This window comes from Primulina eburnea, chromosome 13 (assembly GCF_022965805.1).
Source record: "Primulina eburnea isolate SZY01 chromosome 13, ASM2296580v1, whole genome shotgun sequence".
In the NCBI taxonomy this organism is placed as follows: Eukaryota; Viridiplantae; Streptophyta; class Magnoliopsida; order Lamiales; family Gesneriaceae; genus Primulina; species Primulina eburnea.
In genome coordinates this window covers 6,248,415-6,269,348 of record NC_133113.1, presented here as the reverse complement: position 1 = coordinate 6,269,348, position 20,934 = coordinate 6,248,415, and the positions used below count along the sequence as shown (strand labels likewise).

At 34.5% G+C, this 20,934-nt stretch overlaps 2 protein-coding genes across 2 annotated transcripts; one reads left to right on the top strand and one right to left on the bottom strand.

Annotated features, from left to right (window-relative positions):
• The first annotated feature begins 3,760 nt into the window (after positions 1-3,760).
• On the top strand, positions 3,761-11,405 carry LOC140808762 (CLP protease regulatory subunit CLPX2, mitochondrial-like). The gene is made up of 15 exons (XM_073166005.1): positions 3,761-4,583; positions 5,304-5,362; positions 6,100-6,206; positions 6,310-6,389; positions 6,545-6,595; positions 7,154-7,228; positions 7,317-7,394; positions 7,491-7,547; positions 8,094-8,164; positions 8,241-8,337; positions 8,465-8,569; positions 9,422-9,484; positions 9,603-9,725; positions 10,089-10,247; positions 10,800-11,405. Exons 1-15 carry the CDS (start codon positions 3,846-3,848, stop codon positions 10,866-10,868), a joined length of 1,932 nt encoding a protein of 643 aa, XP_073022106.1. The 5' UTR covers positions 3,761-3,845; the 3' UTR covers positions 10,869-11,405.
• An 893-nt stretch (positions 11,406-12,298) lies between these two features.
• On the bottom strand, positions 12,299-20,418 carry LOC140809045 (F-actin-capping protein subunit alpha). Its single transcript, XM_073166506.1, has 10 exons — positions 20,307-20,418; positions 20,122-20,237; positions 19,244-19,333; positions 18,531-18,595; positions 16,005-16,166; positions 14,326-14,404; positions 14,120-14,197; positions 13,391-13,465; positions 13,285-13,320; positions 12,299-12,652 (listed from the first exon to the last, which is right to left on the bottom strand). Exons 1-10 carry the CDS (start codon positions 20,416-20,418, stop codon positions 12,539-12,541), a joined length of 927 nt encoding a protein of 308 aa, XP_073022607.1. The 3' UTR covers positions 12,299-12,538.
• Between the last annotated feature and the right edge of the window lie 516 nt (positions 20,419-20,934).

Genomic DNA, 20,934 nt, shown 5'->3' with positions numbered 1-20,934 from the left:
ACCGCCCAAGTTTTAAGCTTTTATGAAAATTTTCAAATACTTTTGTCAAACTTTATTTTCAAATCTTTTGTTGCAACAACTTTTGAGATGTACAGTTTATTTTATCGAATTTTGAAGGTTCACGAATTATTTAAGAAATTTTTAATTTTTACGCAAATTTCAAGTAGTAAAAAGTACGGTACGTTACACTGATAGCCTTCGGTGTTGGTATTTCTAATCTTCACCAAGATGTTATGCATAATGTGTTTGAACTCAAAGTAGACATTAAATTATGCATGGATGAATTCAAATATTCAAAGAAGAAAACAAACGATGCAATAGTCACATTTTCAAGACAGTTAACTCAAGCTGAACAAAGACTTGGGGTTCGTATTGACGGTCTTTAGGCTACCCTTGATACCCAACTACAAGAAATGTTGATCATTTTCAAAAGAGTGATTCCAAAAGGGAAAAGAACAACGAAAGAAGGAAGAGGCCATACATAGACATGGTGAAGCTATAAGAAAAGTGGCTAATGAAGAAAATAAAAAGAGAGATCAACCTAAGAGAGGTAGGCAGATTAGGAGACAGAGGAAACTCATGGTTTAGGGGTAGTATAGGTTTTACTTTCATGCATGTAGGTGTATTAGGTTTTTACCGCCTTCCTTATATATTCTAACAATGAAATTTATTATCTCAGTGAAATTCATTTTTTTGTAAAATCATGTGATGTCTTTGGGATTTAGGTTTTTTCATCACCAAAAAAAAGAAAATTGTTAGATCTTTTAATTTTGGTGATAACAAATAAAGATTTATTGTACTAGATAAGTTTTCTTATACTCAACCTATCTTTTGAAGATTTAGAAGAAGTCATTTAACTGATCTCAAGATGCAAAACTATACAACCGTTTCAACCTTAGCATCTTACTTGATCTATTCGATCGCTCGAGCTTACAAATATGTGCCATAAGCTACTTAACCGTTCAATCTATCAAATAATATTTGAAAATGGTCGAGTAAAATATCTTCATATTCAAGGTACACATTTTACAAGAAACCAACCTACTTTTATCAGAAAATGTGATATCTAATCATTTACTACAAACACGACCTACTTTATTAGAAAAGGTGATATCTGATCAATCACTACAAATAAGACATCAGAAAATCATAATGTTTTCCTAAAAACACACAACTTAGAGACAGTTACTTTTGGTGTCATTGATTGTTTCTTTCTGCGCTTGTAAAATGCCAAATTGGTCATTTATTGAAGTGTACCATGAATAAAAAAAGACGGATACAACATTACTTTTGAACTAATGAGCTACAGTTGAATGTTGAATAGACAAATATAAAGAGCGCGGTAAATAGAGAATGCGAAGAGAGCTTCATATGAGAGATATCACACGAAACACAATTTGACATACAAGCTTGCATTATCTAAAAGATTTATGAGCATCATTAACACATATATCAACTACTGCTCAACAACCCTTTCTTCAAAGAACATCTAGCAAATCATCAAGGACCATCTAGGGCTTCTATCAAATACTCAACTGTTTCTATCAAGAGTTTGATGAGTTGCTCGACACTTTCAATCTGAGGATTCATTCTTTCTATATGTAATGTGTTGTATTGGTTGTGAGACTTTTTTTTTCAATCACTAGTGAAAGTTGAATAGGAGTTTCAGCTTAGACAGTTTATAAGTCCTAAGGTTGAAGCGAGTTGCTACAAAGAGTTGTAAACCAAAGTCTTATAGTAAATTCTTTTTTAAGTGGAAGAAAGAAGTAACGTAAGAGTTTAAGTCTCCGAACATCTAAAAAATCCTGGTATTTTTTATTATTGCACTTATTTATTTTGTGACCTTATAAATATTTGAGCATAAAAGTATCATAAAAACCTTCGGACCGTTTTTTGCACTATTTGTTGTTCGATTATTTTTAAAAGTTGAGAAAATTAGATCTTGTACATCTAACCCTATCAAGACCAGTCACATGTATTAGGAGTAGAATAGACAAAACCAAGCTCCTATTATGAAAGAAATGTTGAGTTTGACATCTCATAATGCATGAAACTCTCAAAATCTAAATCACCAAACTTAAAATCATATCTCTAAATCTATTTATATTATCAGATCTCATACTCGACAAGCCAACTCATAGTTATGAAATTCGGAATACGTTCTTATCAATTAATGACATTCTTAATTTATTTACGTTAAAATATTTCTGTTTAGATAAATATTTCGATGTTACTATAGCATAAGTAAGCTGTGATCACGTATGGCATAACAATCATAAAAGGCATTTTTATGGTAATTATAGTAACTTCCCTAGTTGAAAAACCATCTAGTAGACTTGAGACTATCAATTTTTTAAAGTAACTATCTTGATTATTTTTGTGGAGGAACAAAAATACCCCACTCATTCAATAAAAAAATATCATAACAACTTGTTTTAGTAAATTTTAATTAACTAAACAATTTGTTAATTATATTTAATAACTTAAATGTTTTAAAAATAATTAGTTAAGTTAAAAATCTAGTCAAACGAACCATCGTGTGCATGAGTTGTTAGTATTTATAATATATAAGTTTAATCATATAATATAGACCATACTGAAATTAATGAATAAAAAAACATATTCCAATTGTTTAATATCTCACTAATGAAGAATAACGATATATATTTTTATAATCACATCATTCATACATAGATGTTTGATATATAAGATGTATAATATGATGATAATAAATGGATATATATGAAAATGTTATAACTATTTCTTATTCAAATATACATAGACCATCGTAAATTTTAAAGTGAACAAAAAATTATACTATCAAAACAATAGTTTAAATTTTTCAGTTTTGCTTTTAAATTTTCAACAATATAGTTAATGTGTGTTCAATCTTTGTCAGATCAAAACTTTTTCTGCAAATTCCAATTCATATATAAAATGTGTTATACACTCATTGGATACATAATTTATTTTTTGGGATGAAATTCGGTACAAAACATTGGAAATTTGAAATATATTTATGATATTACAGAACAAATTGTTTTAGATTTTGCATAAAAGATAAAAGTGAAACAACTGTATTCATTTCAATACTTACTACACTTATTTGTGTGCTCAAATATCATATATTAGTACTCGATCTGAAAAATTTATACTGAGATATCATATATTAGTATTATATATTTAATGTTTTGTATCAAATTTTACCCAAAAAAAACATATGTTATTAATACCAAAATCTGTCATACATGTTGAGTACTCAAAAAACATATATCAACGTCAGATTTGAAGCATTTAACACGCAAATATAATATATTAATACTAAGTTTTCAAGGTTTTGTACCGAATATTCATCCGAAAAGACGTGTCATTAGTATCAAAATTTGTTATACTTGTTTAAGTACTCAAAAAACATACATCAATGTCAGATATAAAACATTTAATTCTGGAATATCATATATTTGTTCCAATTCTTCATTGTTTTGCAATGAATTTTATAAGAAAAAACTTGTGAGTCAAGAGAGTACAAAAAAAATTTTTGAGCAAGTCAAGAGAGTGCAGAAACAATTTACGATCGTATTTTGTGAGACAGATCTCTTATTTGGGTCATCTAAGAAAAAATATTATTTTTTATTTTAAAAATATTATTTTTTATTATAAATATCAAGATTCGTGAAACCATTTCTAGTAACGAATACACATTTAACTCTTGGGATAAGATTTATTGAGCATTTGTTCTTTCCATATCCGAAAGATTATATTTACTCGTACGGGCGAAATTGTGATCATAGTCTAGCTGAGTCGCTCTCACAGCAGTTTCATATGTACAATTTTGTCGCCAAAAAATGTCTGCAATATTCCGGTTCTCCAAGTCCAAGCTCCGCCAGGTTACCGCCTTAGGCGCCGCCATCTCCTCACGTCCATTCTCATATATCCACTCTTCCGCCGTCAAACCCCAACAGCTTGCTCGACTCTTCCAATTTCACCAAACCCCACTGCGTAAACCCACGTACAAGTCAGCTAGACTAGGGTTCCAGGAGAGACACAAGTGGGACGGCAGCTCCGACAACTATGATCACATTAAAGCTGAGGTCGATTGCCCCCGCTGCTCCAAACCCATGACTGTTATTTTCTCCAATCGTCCCCTCTCCATCACCGCTTGCGAGGTGGGGATTTACCAAGCCGTTAACATGTGTTACAACTGCCGGACGGCGTTTTACTTTAGACCGTTTAAGTTGGAGCCTTTGCAGGGGACTTTTGTTGAGATCGGGAGAGTTAGGGGTGGGAGGGAGAATTTCAGGGATATGGAAGGGAATTTTGGGAATGGTGGGGGGAAATCTGGGAAGAATGGGGTTAAGATTTGGGAGAAGTTAAGGTCTTATAGTGGTACTGAAAATGCTGAGAAGAGTGTTAGTGATAATGGTGACGGTGATTGTAATGTGGAGAAGAGTTCAGAGGGACGAGGAGGAGTCGAGTTTATGGCGGAGGTGGAAGCCCTGAAAGTCGAGAAAGAGTTACCCACGCCTAAAGGAATATGCAAAGTGCTCAATGAGTATGTTATAGGGCAGGAGAGGGCAAAAAAGGTGGGAGTTTTGAGTCTTGAGTTTGTACATAAAAACTCGTGAATGGAAATTCTAACGTGACTTGATTTAGTTTCGTGGTACCTCTGAGTAATTATGATGCCTTTTTCATAATGACAACTAATCACTGTGATGATGTTTGATTATTTGTGATTATACTTGTTTTAGTTTCGTGGTACCTCTGAGTAATTATGATGCCTTTTTCATAATGACAGCTAATCACTGTGATGCTGTTTGATTATTAGTGATTATACTAAGCTGAGTCGAAAAAATGTTACGAATTTCGGAATTCATTCTTCTGTCTTAGTAAAAGCTATCACTTTCCTTGCACAAATGTTAAACTCTTCTTGCATGATTTTAGCTAGGAAAAAGTTATTTTCACTTCATTTGACTAGTGAAGATCATTATCTTTGACTAGTGAAGATCGTTATCTTATTCTCTCAGGTTCATTTTGACATTGGAAGAGCGAAATTTATGTTAACGATTAAATTTGTATTATTTGCTCAGCCATTTAGATATTCATATTAACATGTTGCCTACAGCTTAGATAGAATCCATTTGTGGTTTTAGTTTTATTGTTCTGTTTTTGTTTTCTTAATGGCTCGGTATTTTGTAAATTACCTTTTGATTCTTCCTTAAATGAAATTGGCTGATGCATAGTAAATGTCAAGAGTGACTTATAACACTTTAAGCTTCTCCTTAGTTGGTTTTACTATTTCGCAGGTGCTGTCGGTGGCTGTGTATAACCACTACAAAAGAGTATATCACACCTCAGTGCCAGGGTGAGTGATGCATCTTTGTGTCTACTTTCTATGGTAAATGATGAGCACAGAAGATAGTAAGTTGTCAAAAGTAAAAGAGAAATATGGCATGCTAGCTGCTCTTTGGATGAACAGTTTTTATACTATAATTTTTTTCAATGTATTCTCCTACCTATAGAGAGACATCTCTTGATACTTCCTTTCTTGTATTGTGACAGGTGAAAGATATCACGAGAACATAAACACTCTACATAAAACAATTTACTTAATTTAAAACCATTTTATTTTATTTTCTTTGAATTGCTGATTATTTTTCCTATTACTAAATCCACTTTGACTTTTGCCACCAGTTTTTGGATAATGTCCTACTTAGGGGTCTTTGTAGAAAATTTGCATTATTAACACCATGACATTTATCACCTGTTTTTAAATATCTTTTCCATTGGTTTCTGCTATATTCATGCCTTATATTAACCATATCAAGTATGATTACATAGTAGAATGTATAAATGAATAATATTGACTTGATAGAGGCTGATGATTGAGCTATAAAATTATCTAATATTCTACATGCAGAGCACTGATTATTTAAAAAATTTATTTAGAAAAAGCTCACGAAGAAGGGGGAAGGGTATGGGGGTTGCCCAGCACCCCTAACTGGGTCATTGAATATATGCAAACTTTTCTTTTTTTCTAGACCATAAGAATCCATTCATATTGAAACAAGATGATGATCAATCCTTTTGCTTTAAAATCAGGGCAGTTGCGGAATCCCTTGAATGTGAGAAGGAACTTGATAGTTGTAGTAATGATTTTGTTGAGTTGGAGAAGAGCAATGTCTTATTGATTGGTCCCACTGGCTCAGGTATGATGCAAAGCATTGAAGTCCATCGACCAAGCAACTGAGTGAAACCAAATTATGCTGAAGTATTATGATATTGTGTATCACTCCTTGATTGAATGAACAGGAAAGACATTGCTTGCAAAAGTGCTAGCTCGGGTTGTGAGTGTGCCTTTTGTTATTGCGGATGCCACAACGTTAACACAGGTAGGTTTTGATATAGCTTAGTAATTTGTATTGGTTATAAACTCTGTGGTATGACATGTTAAGCTTGCTTCTCTGACTATTATCACTTTTCTATGGATATAAACCAGTCACTGTGGCTTAATTCTATTCTTTTTGTTCACTGTTATTCTATCCAGGCTGGTTATGTTGGGGAAGACGTGGAATCCATACTGTACAAATTACTTATGGTATGATTATTGAGTTTGAGTCTCATTTGAACTTTATGGGTTAGAAACTTAAGATCCTTGAATACAATTTTGTATTTTGTCAATTTATGCTTATTGCTCCAAAGTTAAAAAAGCAATGGCATGATGGAGTTAGTATGACCTCAAAAAAAAAAAAAGGTCTTGAATGTAAGTGTAGTTGTGTTGTTTTTATGTCCAAGAAGGGGAAGGCTTGGAAAGGGATGTTACTAGCGGTGAAGGATATGGCTTACTTGTATGTTTCCTGTCTTTCCCCGATCTCATTGAATATTGTATTTTCTGTTCGATTTTTTTCTGCCTTTTTTCTTGTCCTTCCCTATACAGGCGCTAAGAAATAAAGAACCTAAAGCAAAAATAAAATAAAAATAAAAGAAAATGTAAAACTAAAAAGTACACTAGTTAGATTCTTTGTTCTTTATGTATAATTAAATTTGTTTGTGATTAGTTTCAAGTCCATTGATTTCAAGCATGTTTAATCTGTTTTTTCTTTCCTTCTTTAAACCCCCAGTAAAATATCATTGTTTCCCTGGGTATTCTTTTCAGGTTGCTGATTTTGATGTAGAGGCAGCTCAACATGGAATTGTGTACATTGATGAAATTGACAAGATAACTAAGAAGGTATGCCAGATGTTTAGAAAGAAATTTTGTTGAATTTGAGAAGTATTATTGTTTCATGATAAATGTTCTCTTTGGAAGCTCTGTGCAGGCTGAGAGCTTAAATATAGGTAGAGATGTATCTGGAGAGGGTGTTCAGCAAGCGTTGCTGAAAATGCTGGAAGGAACTGTGAGTAATTTGTGTATCAACTATTTTATTGTGATTTTATCTCAGAATGACTGCCTTATGGATAGAAAAAAAATGATGATTTCTTTTTGTTTCTAGATTGTAAGTGTTCCCGACCATAGATCGCCGAAGAATTCTCATGGTGACAGCATTCAGGTATCACAGAGTAGTGAAATTTCATCGCTATGCCTATGGTTCCTTTTTCAGCTCTTTCTAAAGATGGTAATGGAATAAGAAATAATATTTTAGTCACTGAGTTGAAGACACAGAACTAAGTTCGACTCATTGATTTATAAATGTAGACTTGTTAGCAGATAAATTGGCCCTTGCATTCATACTAAACAATTTAAGTACCCTCATTGACCTCCAAGTCTTTAGACATATAAAAACATTTCGTACTTTTTGTAGAAAGGGTCAACTGGCATGCATTTCCATTTTTCCTTTTCAAGCTACAAATGAATTGCATTTGCAGATAAAGATTTAGTGATCTGTGAATGCTACTGTAATTTTTTTATATGTGAATGAGAGAGGTCAAAATTAATGAATACAGTCGGATGCTCATTTTTCAACTGAGTGTTATTTCAATTTTCAACAAATTGCCCTTCTATGTCTTGTAAGAGGTTAAACTATGGATAGAGCCTTATGCTCATTTTTCAACTGAGTATTTATTTCTAAAGCTAACTCTCTGTATCACTGCCACAGATAGACACAAAAGATATCCTCTTTATATGCGGTGGAGCTTTTGTTGGTCTTGAAAAGACCATTTCTGAGAGGTAGTTCTGTTTGTTCTAAACTTGTGATTGAATGTCATACGTTGAGTTTTGCATCCATGTACTGTTTTTGCACCAGACGACAAGATTCTTCTATTGGTTTTGGAGCACCTGTTCGTGCTAATATGAGACTTGGTGGGTTGCATACTGCTGCAACCTCATGTCTATTGGAAAATGTAAAGCTCTACTTCGTCAATGTGAACATTTTGGTTCCTGTTAAAATTTCATAATTTTCAAAATATTTTCTCACCTCTTTTAATTTCTATCAGCCTGAGATTATACTGGAGATTGCACTTATTGCAGGTAGATAGTGGTGATCTGGCTGCATATGGTCTTATACCTGAATTTGTGGGGAGGTTTCCTGTTGTAGTGAGCTTATCAGCTTTGGATGAAAAGCAACTTGTACAAGTGTGCATATTGTTTCCCTTGAACCTTTCGTCTGACCTATTTTTGTCATTTCGCAAAAAGACGTACACTTCTGCCTAAGTAGCTGTATTGGAGAATCTGAAGCTGTATTTATATTAAAATAAAATGAAATCCAAGCTGTAAACTAAAGAGGTGAAATGGAAAGAGCAGGAATACCTAGCTTATTTTCCACACTGCTTTGTTAAAAAATTAGGTTATAAGATTGAAGACTGTCAGCTTCTCGGAGTCATTCATTTCTAATTTATGAATGTTGGCGCGAACATAACTCTGAAATAAATTATTTTTGTCGTGGATCAGTCCAGGTCCTGTGTGGATTTTTTCGCTGGCTTGGATCTTTCAATGCCTTTTTTTAAATTCTACCTCCCCCACTCCCACCATCTCACTGGTCTATTCCCTGAAGCTCTAAAATAATTTCCCAGCTCCTCCCATGTATTGATTGTAGTTTTCTTGAGTAGTTTTATTAGAAACTTTCCATTTCTCTCCAAATCTATTTTAGTAAGCTTCTCTAACCTTTAGTTCTGTTTTCTATTTATATTGTAAACCGACGTTTTCTTAAATATGTTTCACAAGATTTTTAATTTTTACTTCACTGTCATTTATTTAAACTCTAACCCAAAATCTTAGTTACTGAAGGTGTAATGTTATATAATTTCTGTCATCCTAGGGCCAAAAAAGAAAAAAACTAATACAAGAAACTTAAGCCAGCGAGGAGGCCAGGGTTTTTTTCTCATGTTCCCCTGTTCTCCGAACGTTCAAACTTTTTATTCTCTGAAGTTGTATTGACTATTCACACCTTATGTATTTATGTTTTTCTGATATTAATTGGTTCTCTAGGTGCTTACCAAGCCTAAAAATGCTCTATGTAAGCAATACAAGAGGATGTTTGACATGAACAACGTAAGTTCATTATCTATATAATTCAGATGATATTATTCTACTTATCCTTCTGGAGCATTATTCTATATCGACTATGGAATGCTCTTATATATTTTCACTGGTTATTGAATACTTGCAGGCCCATTTACGTTTCACAGAAAAAGCTCTGAGCTTGATTGCAAAAAAAGCAATATCGAAAGGCACTGGTGCACGTGGTTTGAGAACCATATTAGAATATATTCTTACTGAAGCTATGTTTGAGGTATGCTGGATTTATTTTTGTTATAGCAGTCGCTTCCGTTCGACCCAAGGCCATGTTAATGTATACCGGAAACATGGACCGTAAACTCCTGCTGTTGCTAACCCTTGATCTGCTTGATGCTGTGATTTAATGCTGATATGGTCTTATATATAGATATATGTTCTGAGTATCACATTTCCAGGCTTATTTTACAAAATGACAACCCTTATTTCCAATAAAGCAGAGTTTATCGAAAGTTGCTACTGAGCTTATATACGTCCCTGCATGAAGTCTTGTTATGGGCTTTCTGGAGTTGCTTACCTTTTTTCATTGGATGTACACAAGGGGGGTCTCCCTTCAAATGATTGTTTTTTTATTTTACAGGTTCCAGATGCAAAATCTGGAAAAGAAAATACAGAAATTGTATTGGTTGACGAAGAAGCTGTGGGCATGTTAGGTGCTCCTGGATGTGGAGCAAAAGTTCTTTGTTCTAATAGTGCATATGAAGATATTTCAAGCCAAAAAAAGTCTACTGATACAAGAGTAAGTTTTCTTATTTTTTCCATTCTCATGTCGTAACATTTTGCGGTCAAGGTTGATCTTCAAACTCTTGTTAGAATATAGTTCCTTGCCATAATTATTCATCTCTGCACGCCCTTTATATTTTCTTGGTATTTGAATCTTGGCTTGAGCTTTACACTTGTTTGGTCCGATTAAGTTCAGATGAGTTCCATCCCTCTAAAATTTAAATCAAGCTCAAATACAATTTCAAATTCTATAATTAACATGTGGTTAAATTGTTTGATTCAGTACTATTTTTATGGTTACCGTTGATCTTCTCTCTTTTTATCTTTTTTATCGACCGTGCCTCTTTTTCCTGCGATATCATTTGGGGGCCAATAGAGCTGCATGTATATCCAATTCACTCAAGTTATTGGCAAGGTGTAGCCTATTTGTTGTCTTCCCATGAATCTGGAAAATGCACCCTTTTATTTATGTTGTCATTCACAAGTCCACCCTTATATTTTCGGTATAAAGATACAGATGTGGCAGACGTATTTGTCCAGTCTCACATCATTTTATTATTTGTGACAGGAAGGGGACAACTCAGTGAAAGGCTTGTCGGAAGGCTTGTTAGATCCATTACCCGCCATCAGCTTGTAGCTCCCTTTCAAAAAGTTAACCAAAAACTTTGTACATATGCAGCCCTGAAAATTACAGAACGACGAAGTTCTTCCTAGCTCGATGTTCAAATCATACTTGTTGAATTTGCTCCTTCCCTCTCCCTTGGGTGCACGAGAAGTACGAGTTGGTCAAGAGCGCTGCTTAAAACTGCATAAAATCGATTCTGCAAATGCGCAGATCGAAAGGTACATATTTAATTGGTTAAAGTTCAACGCATCTCAAGAAACGCGAAAACGCACACTGGTCATTTTTGGGGTGAAAAGCTCATATTGCAGCGGCGTCCATAGCTTTGAAGAGATGGGAAAAATCGCAAAAAAGTTCCCATTTTGCAGTTGAATGTGTATATTTGTTTCTTGGTTCTAAAATATGTTTTTTGTCTGATTCTCCCATTATCGAAGTTAGAAAGAACTGGAGAAACATGAATGCTCAGGCATAATTGAGAATGCGAACTGCATGATGTTTCATGATTGCTAGTATAGTTTCTTATTATTTTATGTGGAAGAGATTTAAACTCAATTAGGTTCAAATTTTACTAAAAAATTAATTAATTACTGTGGTCGGTGTTAACCAAGGATCCAAGCAGATGGATCCAGGTCGAGTATCTGTCCTTGTCGTGTAGATGCACAGAGAACTTTTTTGTCACGTATCCCATACTGAAATTCATTTCATTGTGTTTGTATGTGGTGTGTGTGTGTGTGTAAATTTCAATTATTAAGGAAAATGGATTGTTAAAAATTGAAAAAAAACAATTAATATATATAAAATTTAACTTCAGTAAGAATTCCTTCAACTTCCATTTATATTTCATTTGTGTTTGCGCGTAAAATTTTGTGCGGTAGGTGGTAGGATGAAAGCAATTATTATAAACTGTACCACATGAAGTCTTAAAGTATTTTAAAAAATAAAGTTGCAATAACTCAAATTTTTTTAAAAAAATACAACTCTATTTGAAAGAGTTTGTAGAGTGCGAGGAAAGAGATCTGCAAAACTAAGTGCAGCATTTTAAGTGTAAAGTGAATAATGACACAAGATTTTCCGAGGTTCAAAATTAAATTATTCTTTTAATCATTTATTTTAATAGGCGAACTTGCCCCTATAATGTGGAAAAGATTCCAATTTATCATGATAATAAAATAAAACAAGTATAAAAGCATGCAAAATTAACGATTAATTTAATTTGAGGAAAAAAATTAAATAGACCTGCCAGTTCAAAACATTTGAATAGCTTTTACAACTACAATTTATTGTGCAGATTCATTTTCAAACAGTCAAATAAAAAAAATCATGTAATATTTTATTAAAAATGTGATTACAACTTTGTCGAAGCATAAGTTTTTTCTGATGTGAATTTCAAATAATGTGATTTTACGAAACAATAAGGTTTATTATATCAACAAGTGCATGACAAATATAGAATCTACAATATTTCAACCTCTGTAAACTCGTTCAACTTTAACAAAATACCTTATCAAAGAACGAGTGAACGAATGAAACGATCAAACGATCAACACAAGACATTCGACAAGAAACTAAGCGGTATGTATATATGTTGTAAGGAGGTATATTACAAAATGGCAAAAAGGGAGGAAAAATCGGACACGATACACAGGAAAATTTTGAAGATAATACACATTCATCACCTTGTAGAATCATTTACTACCTTCCAATCCCAAGCTCTTCTGCATATCTCTAGTCAGGCTGAACTGCAAGGTGTTATGCCATGGAAAAAGCGTACGCGTCACTGGAAGCTTTCTCCGAAGGTCCTACACAACATTGGAGCAGTACAAAAAAGCTTCAGTTCTGTATGAAGTCGATATTTGTCCACATGATTTTTTCCAAAAAACTAAGAAATGAATCCAAAATATGGGAATTGTTGATAATAAACTCGATGATAGAGGAGCTGACCGAGTATTTGGGTTGGATTTCAATGACTTTAGGAGCCAAAGACTTACATTATTTAAAAATTGCACATAAAAATTAATTTCCTTTCAATAGGGGAGAATGATCTCCACCATTGGGTCCGTCATTGCTCATCACAATTATCTGACATAACACTGACTATTACTAGCAAAATTAATTTACTGGGAGCAAACAGTAATAATTCACACACATACAGTCTTCAATAGATGATGAGCTAGAGAAATGAAAAATAATGGGGTTGAACTATCAGAGTCTAAACTTTGCTTGAGGAAAAAATTTGTATTAGCAAACTCATTTCTAATCACATTAGCATCTAAAGCTCGTGTAATTTTCACCATGTTCTAGGCCTTGGGTTCAACACTCCTCTGTGCATGCATGTAAAGAAAAGAAGTTAATTTATCACTATGTTTGATAAATTTTAGAGAACTTTTGTTCCTAATTCTACAAGGGAGATGCAATCATGATGTAAGTGTACCTTAAAAGTGGCGTCTGACAAGTTTGAATAAGACATCTGCCCATAAAATCACATCAGCAGGAGAATTTCGAACACAAATGATTTTATTCAAAATGAAAGAGGTTACCTGGAGGGAATTCATATACTCTGTTTCATGGTGACGAATAATGTTAGTCAAGGAAACTGTACAATCATCAGGTGACTGCAAAATTACACATCTTGTTAGCCTATTGTTATATCCTGCAAAACCATAGGCATTAAATTAAGAAAACAAAGTCTCCTCATATGACTCATTTCCTCCTCACCTTCCAAGATATTGATGCATATAAAATCAAAATAGATTTTTATATACTAATTCCTGACCACTGTGAAATCCTCTGCTAAGATTGAAACCAAAAGGGGGCCCAAACTGTACCATAAAGTATATTATGAGCGTATTTTGACTCGCATATCAGAGGTAAGTAAAAAAAAAATACTGTTACGAAAATCTTTTGTACTACTTCAAAAAACCATTTCACGTCATGAAATTTAAAGAAAATAACAAATTAAACAATGACATCGACCTCATGATCAAGACCTTGCTTTGGACTCACCACTAATAAAAAACTACTGCAAAATCATAAAAAATTGATTCCACGAAACCTAGAGCTTTTGGCACTTGCTCATCCAAACTGTCTAAGTTACTGTCCATACCAATAATGCAATCATCCAAACTATAATTGCCAGCCACACCTATGTGAATGAACCAAAATGACATACTATGAACCGAGGCTCCAAAGTACATGACACAGCTGTAGGTACTTAAACCAACCCAACCTAACAGAGAAGGCCAGTACAATTACAATGTAAGCATTACCTGAAATATTGTGGAATCCTTGCATTCGTGCTTTGTATCTAATTGGACATTTCCCTCTTCAAAGTAGTGGGCCCCCACCTAGGCGATGCAAGAGATATACACTCCTTTATTTTTTTTTTCTTTTTAGCCAAGTAAAAAATATGGTGGAAACAACGTGCACAAAACAGATTTTACAAGAACATCAATAAATAACATGACAAAACTACCTGCAATATACCTCTCACTTCCACAATTTGTGGCTCGTCCTTAAATTCAATTTTCCACGTTGACCGCCAACTTCCATTGCTAAAAAGGACAGCAGACATGGTTATGTAAGAAAAATCCTCTCAAGAAACAGGAACTCTTAAGGGTTGTGCTCCCATGTGATCGCTTATAGAGGAGAAACAGTCTTCCTTCTCACGTAATGTTACAACGTTGTTCTATCAAATAAAGGGGGACAAATTAAGAAAAACATATTGAGGTAGAAAGAGGAGGATGTTTGACAAATCTTAGTCCAAGCAATTCGTGATTTCTCTAGATTTATGTCAATCCCACTGATATCGAAATTTCTTTCTTGTTTACTACATCTCCATTAAGTTGTTGAATACATATCATATCAATCATTCCTTACTTGTCCAAAAATCCACCTAATCCAGGATTGGTGAGGCCTAAGTTAGAACATCAACAGTCATGATTTGGCAGGGATATGATACCAGGAAATAGATTATTAATCGCATCATGTTGAATTTAATTTCTTGCAATTCTAATGATTAACTTGATGCCATTGAGCAATTTCACAGGAGATGTAGAAGTTTCGTGTATGTCTTTCATCAAGATTTACAGCCATATGAGTTTCAATGCTCCTCGAGCTATCCCTCAGTATCCAATCTCAACACTGATTCCTGGAACTACAGATTGTTTCTCCCTTCTTTAAGTAGCCACATTCTCCAGACTTTGGATAGTAACTGGTTGTAGAACTGTTCCACAGCTCTAGCATCCAAACTGCATCCACATATATAACACTATACTCGAGTAACTCACCTACTGTTCTTTCGAACTAGAGGCCACTTACTGAACATTACCTATTATACCCCTCAATTTGTACGACTTCCTGACATCTTTTATTGGAGCATACATTAATTGACTGACAATGATTGTAACTATGTGGTCTTGTGAGTAACATGTATACCAATTCCTAGACTTTTTTTTTCAATTTAATTCCAGTCACTGGCACACTACAACCAAACTTCCTCATTCCATGTCAACTACACTTCCTTTGTGCGATCTAAATTCATCTGAAACTTCTCATAATATCAATTCCCAGAAATGTTTGAAGACATTTAGTTCTGGACTTCGACTTATGCTTGGAGTACTTTCTTTAGCCTCTTGATTCGCATTCCATGATATCCCGTAATCACTATGTTGTTTGCATACACAACAAGAATAGATTCTGTCCCTTATCTGTTCTTCGGATAAATAACATATGATCACTATGTTGTTTGCATACATAACAAGAATAGATTCCGTCCATTCTCTGTTCCATGGATAAATAACATATGATCAGTTTGCTTTCACTTCTATCATAACTTCTTCATTATAAGTCTAAACCGATCTTTTCTGAATTATGATGAGCATCGATATCTCGGCTACATTTTATGCATACTTCTTCTCGGTAAGCATGCTTTTAGTTTTTCAAAATCAATAGACTTTAAAATATTACTACTGAAATGCTGCTTAGATTATGACAACGGAAACAAAATATAAATTGTTTAATTAGAAGATATATATATCAAGTATAACTTTTTAAAGTTTCCTTCTGAAAACACAAACATCAAGCACGTGATGATGAACTAAAACCACAGAAATAAGACAATGGTTCTGGACTTTCGACAGACTTCAAGCATACCAGAAATTCTGAGGGCTGTGTCTAGCTGCAGAAATTACCACAACAAGTTCAAAATCCAAGCCCTGTTCTTCCACAGCTTTGCCATCAGTACAATATACAGAACAAATTCCTTTTGGGTATGCTTCACTAACATACTTGCTAATTTCTGCATCCAAAGCACACCTACCAAGAAAGAGTTCAACAATTGCAAGAGAAACCAAATGAGCGGAAAATTTACTCCTAGGATGCAGAATTATTTCAAACATAAAGGAAACCAAGGTTGGGAAAAGAAATAAACCAACTGTAATTACTCGAATCCTTATTTTGAATGAATTACTAATTAAAATATGATTAAAAATTTGTTAATTAAGTATTATTAAGGAATTGATAATTCGGAATCAACCAGTTGGGATCCACCAAATTTAAAATGGTCCACCAATCTACTTCAGATTACATGATCCCGATAAATCCAACTAGATGAATGAGAATATAACACGTGACAGATAAGATTGATTTCGGATCTTCTGAACTAGTTCGGATGCAGCCTATAAATGGAAGCTCGACTACTCTCTCTTGAGTTCTAGCCCTATACCTTAGGTTTTTTAACCGGCTTCTAGTGTATTTTAGTGTCGGAAAGCTTCGGAGCTAGTGTCAGTGAACCGAGACACACAGATCGACATCATCAACGGGCTGACGACGGACGCAAGTATAATCCAAAATCTTTAAATAGTGATTTAAGGATCACTAAGAAGAACTTTGAAGCATGTTTGGTAATTCAGGATCTCACTTGATAGTGATTTCATTATATTAGTATTGTCTAGGTTCAGAAGAGTAAACTTTCTGTCAGATTGTTTTAGTGAGGTATTGATGCACTGACTCAGATATCAAAACATAGTATACACCCTTCTATGCTGCATATTTATCTGTTACATGATACATGTTTTATTGTTTTAGCATACTATGCATAGTTGTCAAGGCGCTAGGCGACGTCAAGGCGACGAGCCACTGCCTAGCGCCCGAACGCCTAGGCGACAAAAGGCGATCGCCTAGCCACGAGGCGATAATATAGAGAGAATGTATTATATATTATTGTTCTGGTTGTGTGTTTTCTGATTGAGGATGAGAAGCCATGGTGCGCAGAATCTTCAATCTTCAATCGGCAGAGTGCGCAGAAGCTTCAATCGGCAGAATACGTATCGACAAAACTAGGCTATTTTTTAAAATAAATTACTTATGGGCTGAAATTAGTTATGGGTTTATTTAGTTGGGCTTTGGGTCATTAAAAAATAAAGGAGAAGCCTGCTTATGCGATGCGCACAGGCTGCTGCAAAGAGGCAATTCGCCTGGAACGCCCAACGCCTGAAGAAAGGTGGTTTCAAGGCGCTAAAGGCGCTCGCCCAGCCATGCACGTCGCCCGGTTGCCAACTAAGGCGCTGAAGCTCCGCCTAGCGCCTGAGGCGCACCTTTGACAACTATGATACTATGCATTACATATCACGTTGGGCCTGATATCTTTTGAGATATACCTCGTTTGTTAGGACCGCTCAGACCTGTTTTGTATTGTGGACGGTTGGGCATCGAGAGCTACAGTGTCTGACGTGACCCACGGGCTCTGATGAACTTGGACATTGTAGGTCCACGTCTTGATGATGAGTGTAAGAGCCAAAACATGACTAGGGTAGATCAAATACTACACACTCATGCGCCTCTAGATTGAGCATGAGATTTTTTACTTGACCCTTGATATCCGAGTATATTGCATTTCACGTGCATCATATCAATTTGTATACTCGTACATTCTCGTATCGGGTGATTGTCGCACACGTCGTTTTCATCTTGGGCACCCCATTCCACGGGACAGGTCTTAGGTTGGGCGGTTCGGACGACCAGGGGAGTGGCTAGAGAAGTTGGGTTTTCGGTGGTGATCCAGTGTAGGTTTTATTTGGTTTCTCGTATTCTTGTGCAGGATTATGTTTTTGATATAGTTGTATTAACGTTGAAAACTGAGGTAATTGTTGTGTTTTTGTTTGTGTTGTAAGAAGTTTAAGTTATTTGGTTTCCGATGTTAAATTGTTATCAAATTTAAATTTTGCATACTTATTAGTCTGTTTAGTAGTTGTTCGGGTAAGAGCGCTACACCAACCATAACATTCTTACTACACTTTAAGCTTGAACAAACATGTCATATAAATGATTTTTTTCAACATGTTTAGATTCAATTGTTATTAACCATCAGAAGCTTTAACATTTAGTAGGTTTCAGGCTGGAAAGATCTGTGTGCTGATTTGTTGTGGCCATACCTCTGGACCAAAGTCACCAAACAAAAGTGACAGCCTAAGTGTGTGGGTATCTTTTCAAAAATATTGACCAGCCAGCTCACAGTGCTTTACTTGCTAGATCAACCTTCCAACTATCTAACCCAAAAACTAAATATATGTACGTTTAGGAATTACATTTCATTTTCAATTCAGTCATATTAACCTTCATTTGCAAAATTTTGCTATCTGCAGTAGAAAGCAATTTTAACACTAAATCCTAAAGCATTACCGATATTCCTCAATATATGGCGAAGGAAGCTCTTTATCATTCGCAGGTCGTGTATCTTCACAAACCTGAATCAACATGAGTTATATCATTAAAAAATTTCAGAACAGTCAGCATATTTAAATGCCCTAGATTTCTATTAAGTAACATGCATTTAAGCTTGATTTATTTCACAATGGAGATTAGTTTAAACCAAGTCTATGATGGTTAGCAAGCATGTTAATAACTGGCAAAAGCTATTGCTATCAATTTTCCAGGACACAAGATGTTTCCACATCCCAATCATCCCTGCTCCATAGGGGTATTTTCAGATGCATCTTTCTTCCTCCAGACTCATAGCTCAACATGTCATCACCCTATAATGCAAGAAGATTTATACCCAACACCCGAGTATGTCAAAACATCAACACATAACTCATGAACCTAGTTGAACCAAAGTGCAAATCATTTAGTTAGGCAATATGTAGTTTTTCATTACTTATTTACTTTTTTGTCACAAAGGTTAAAAACTGGAGTTCATCTTCAAACCTATAACAAAAGATAGAGCAAAACCCCTCCATGCCAAAAATTAGTTTCATATGCATGATGCTAAAGAGGCTGAATGCCTGATCTAACGGTCTATAACAAAAAAGAGAACATTTAAAAGCTTGGTAAAAAATCCAAAATAATAAAAATTCTGCAAGTGATAAGAAATTAATAACGAAAACCCAACTCACCTGTTTCACGTGATCAACTATTGCAACCTGAGCAGTCCTAGGATCAAGATATTCATTTTCATCGATCTCGCTAAATGATGTCAGAAGTACCTACAAACATTAAAGAGAAGGCAACCGAGATTAAAGAAATAACATTAGCTGACCGCATCGAATTTGCACCATAACAAATTCAATTTATTTCAAGCACAATTGACGCGTTTCACAGTATAAAACTACTCTCATACTCTGTTAAGAAGCTACAATAACTCTTAACATCTGTATAAATTCTTGAGAAGCTTGCTTCTGGATAGGTAACTCCTTCCAGAATATTGAACCACCCCCAAAACATGATGGAGAGGAGCAATTCGTTCATAAAAAAACTTATACCACTACTTTCCACCATTTTTTATTTATATATATGACAAGCCATCATTATTGAAAGCCCATGTCCTGATTCCTATCTATTTCCATCAGGACTATCTATTTCCATGCAATGATACTATAAACCATCCCAAATACTGCAAGCACCATCTTACTGAAGTGAACTACATTAATAATCCGCTTTATTCATAACCAATACGAAATCTTCACCACCACTATGGTGGATGGAATTTTACAGAAATAGTCCTCAATGCTCTACGAAACCACATAAATTTACTGAACCCAATACACACATTTAATTTCACCTTCTATCAGCACATTGTAACATATAAAGCACATTTGATTGATTCTACTTCGAGCAAAAAATTTTATTCTGTCAGCATGCAAAACAAGAACATCTAAGTTCAGCAAACGAAATCAACTCATTCACCACACCTTAATTACCGCAGAAATTCTTCAAAATTAACTCAAGTTCATAGAAATTAACGAGAGAAAAGTTGTGACGGCATTCACTTTACCTCACCGCTTCTGTCTGGAAATTCGAGGCAAATCATGTGAGCTTTGTTGTACAGTGGAAATGCCTCCGCCGCCGCCTTACTATACAATCTCTCGTTCTTCAAAACTGCCTGAATATCTGCACATTCAACATGATAATAAAATAAAGCAGAAATACCAAATGTTGGATGTATATACGTAAGCATACCCTTGGCTACGTATTGGATTTCTCCGGCGGGAGAATTGAGGAGAAACCATTTAGCAATCTCAATTTTCTGGTCATCACTGAGCTGGGATTCCGTTTCTTCCTCATCTGACATTACTGAGATCACACTGTGTGTCAACCAAAACTTCTCCCTCTCAATTACTTATGTTTTGTTTTGTATTTATAATTTACAAAAATTAAAATACATTAATTGAAAGTAACATTAATATACTTAATATATAACTATCCATCCTTGCACACACGTTGCATGCGGCATGTAATACATAAATGTTAATTATTTTATGTATGCAACACATTTTTATTTTTTAACTGTTTGATTTTGTTATGCTCTACAAATAAATGGGGTATATGCTTAACAAATTATATTTTTATCCTAGAAAAAACGTAAACTTTTAATACTATTTTACTATCATATACGAATCTAATACAGGAAACCTATTTCTTACATCGTCTAGGCACCAAAACAAGCAATACAAATTACAAACTATAGACAATTGATTATTAAAGGACACCAAACTCATAGTGAAAGCAAACATTAAAATTAAATTTGCTTGCTATGTGCAATACCACTGAAATAACGAAGAACACTGCCCCAATCGGAATAAAAATT

Excerpts from the sequence above, each read along its gene's own strand:
- LOC140809045 (XM_073166506.1), bottom strand. The coding sequence starts at position 20,418 with ATGTCAGATGAGGAAGAAACGGAATCCCAGCTCAGTGATGACCAGAAA. Across the intron at positions 14,405-16,004 it reads CACAGCCCTCAGAATTTCTG|CAATGGAAGTTGGCGGTCAA; the intron begins GTATGCTTGAAG and ends TGTCCTTTTTAG. Across the intron at positions 13,321-13,390 it reads AGTATATGAATTCCCTCCAG|ATGTCTTATTCAAACTTGTC; the intron begins GTAACCTCTTTC and ends TTTTATGGGCAG.
- LOC140808762 (XM_073166005.1), top strand. The coding sequence starts at position 3,846 with ATGTCTGCAATATTCCGGTTCTCCAAGTCCAAGCTCCGCCAGGTTACC. Across the intron at positions 6,207-6,309 it reads GATTGGTCCCACTGGCTCAG|GAAAGACATTGCTTGCAAAA; the intron begins GTATGATGCAAA and ends TTGAATGAACAG. Across the intron at positions 10,248-10,799 it reads AAAAGTCTACTGATACAAGA|GAAGGGGACAACTCAGTGAA; the intron begins GTAAGTTTTCTT and ends TATTTGTGACAG.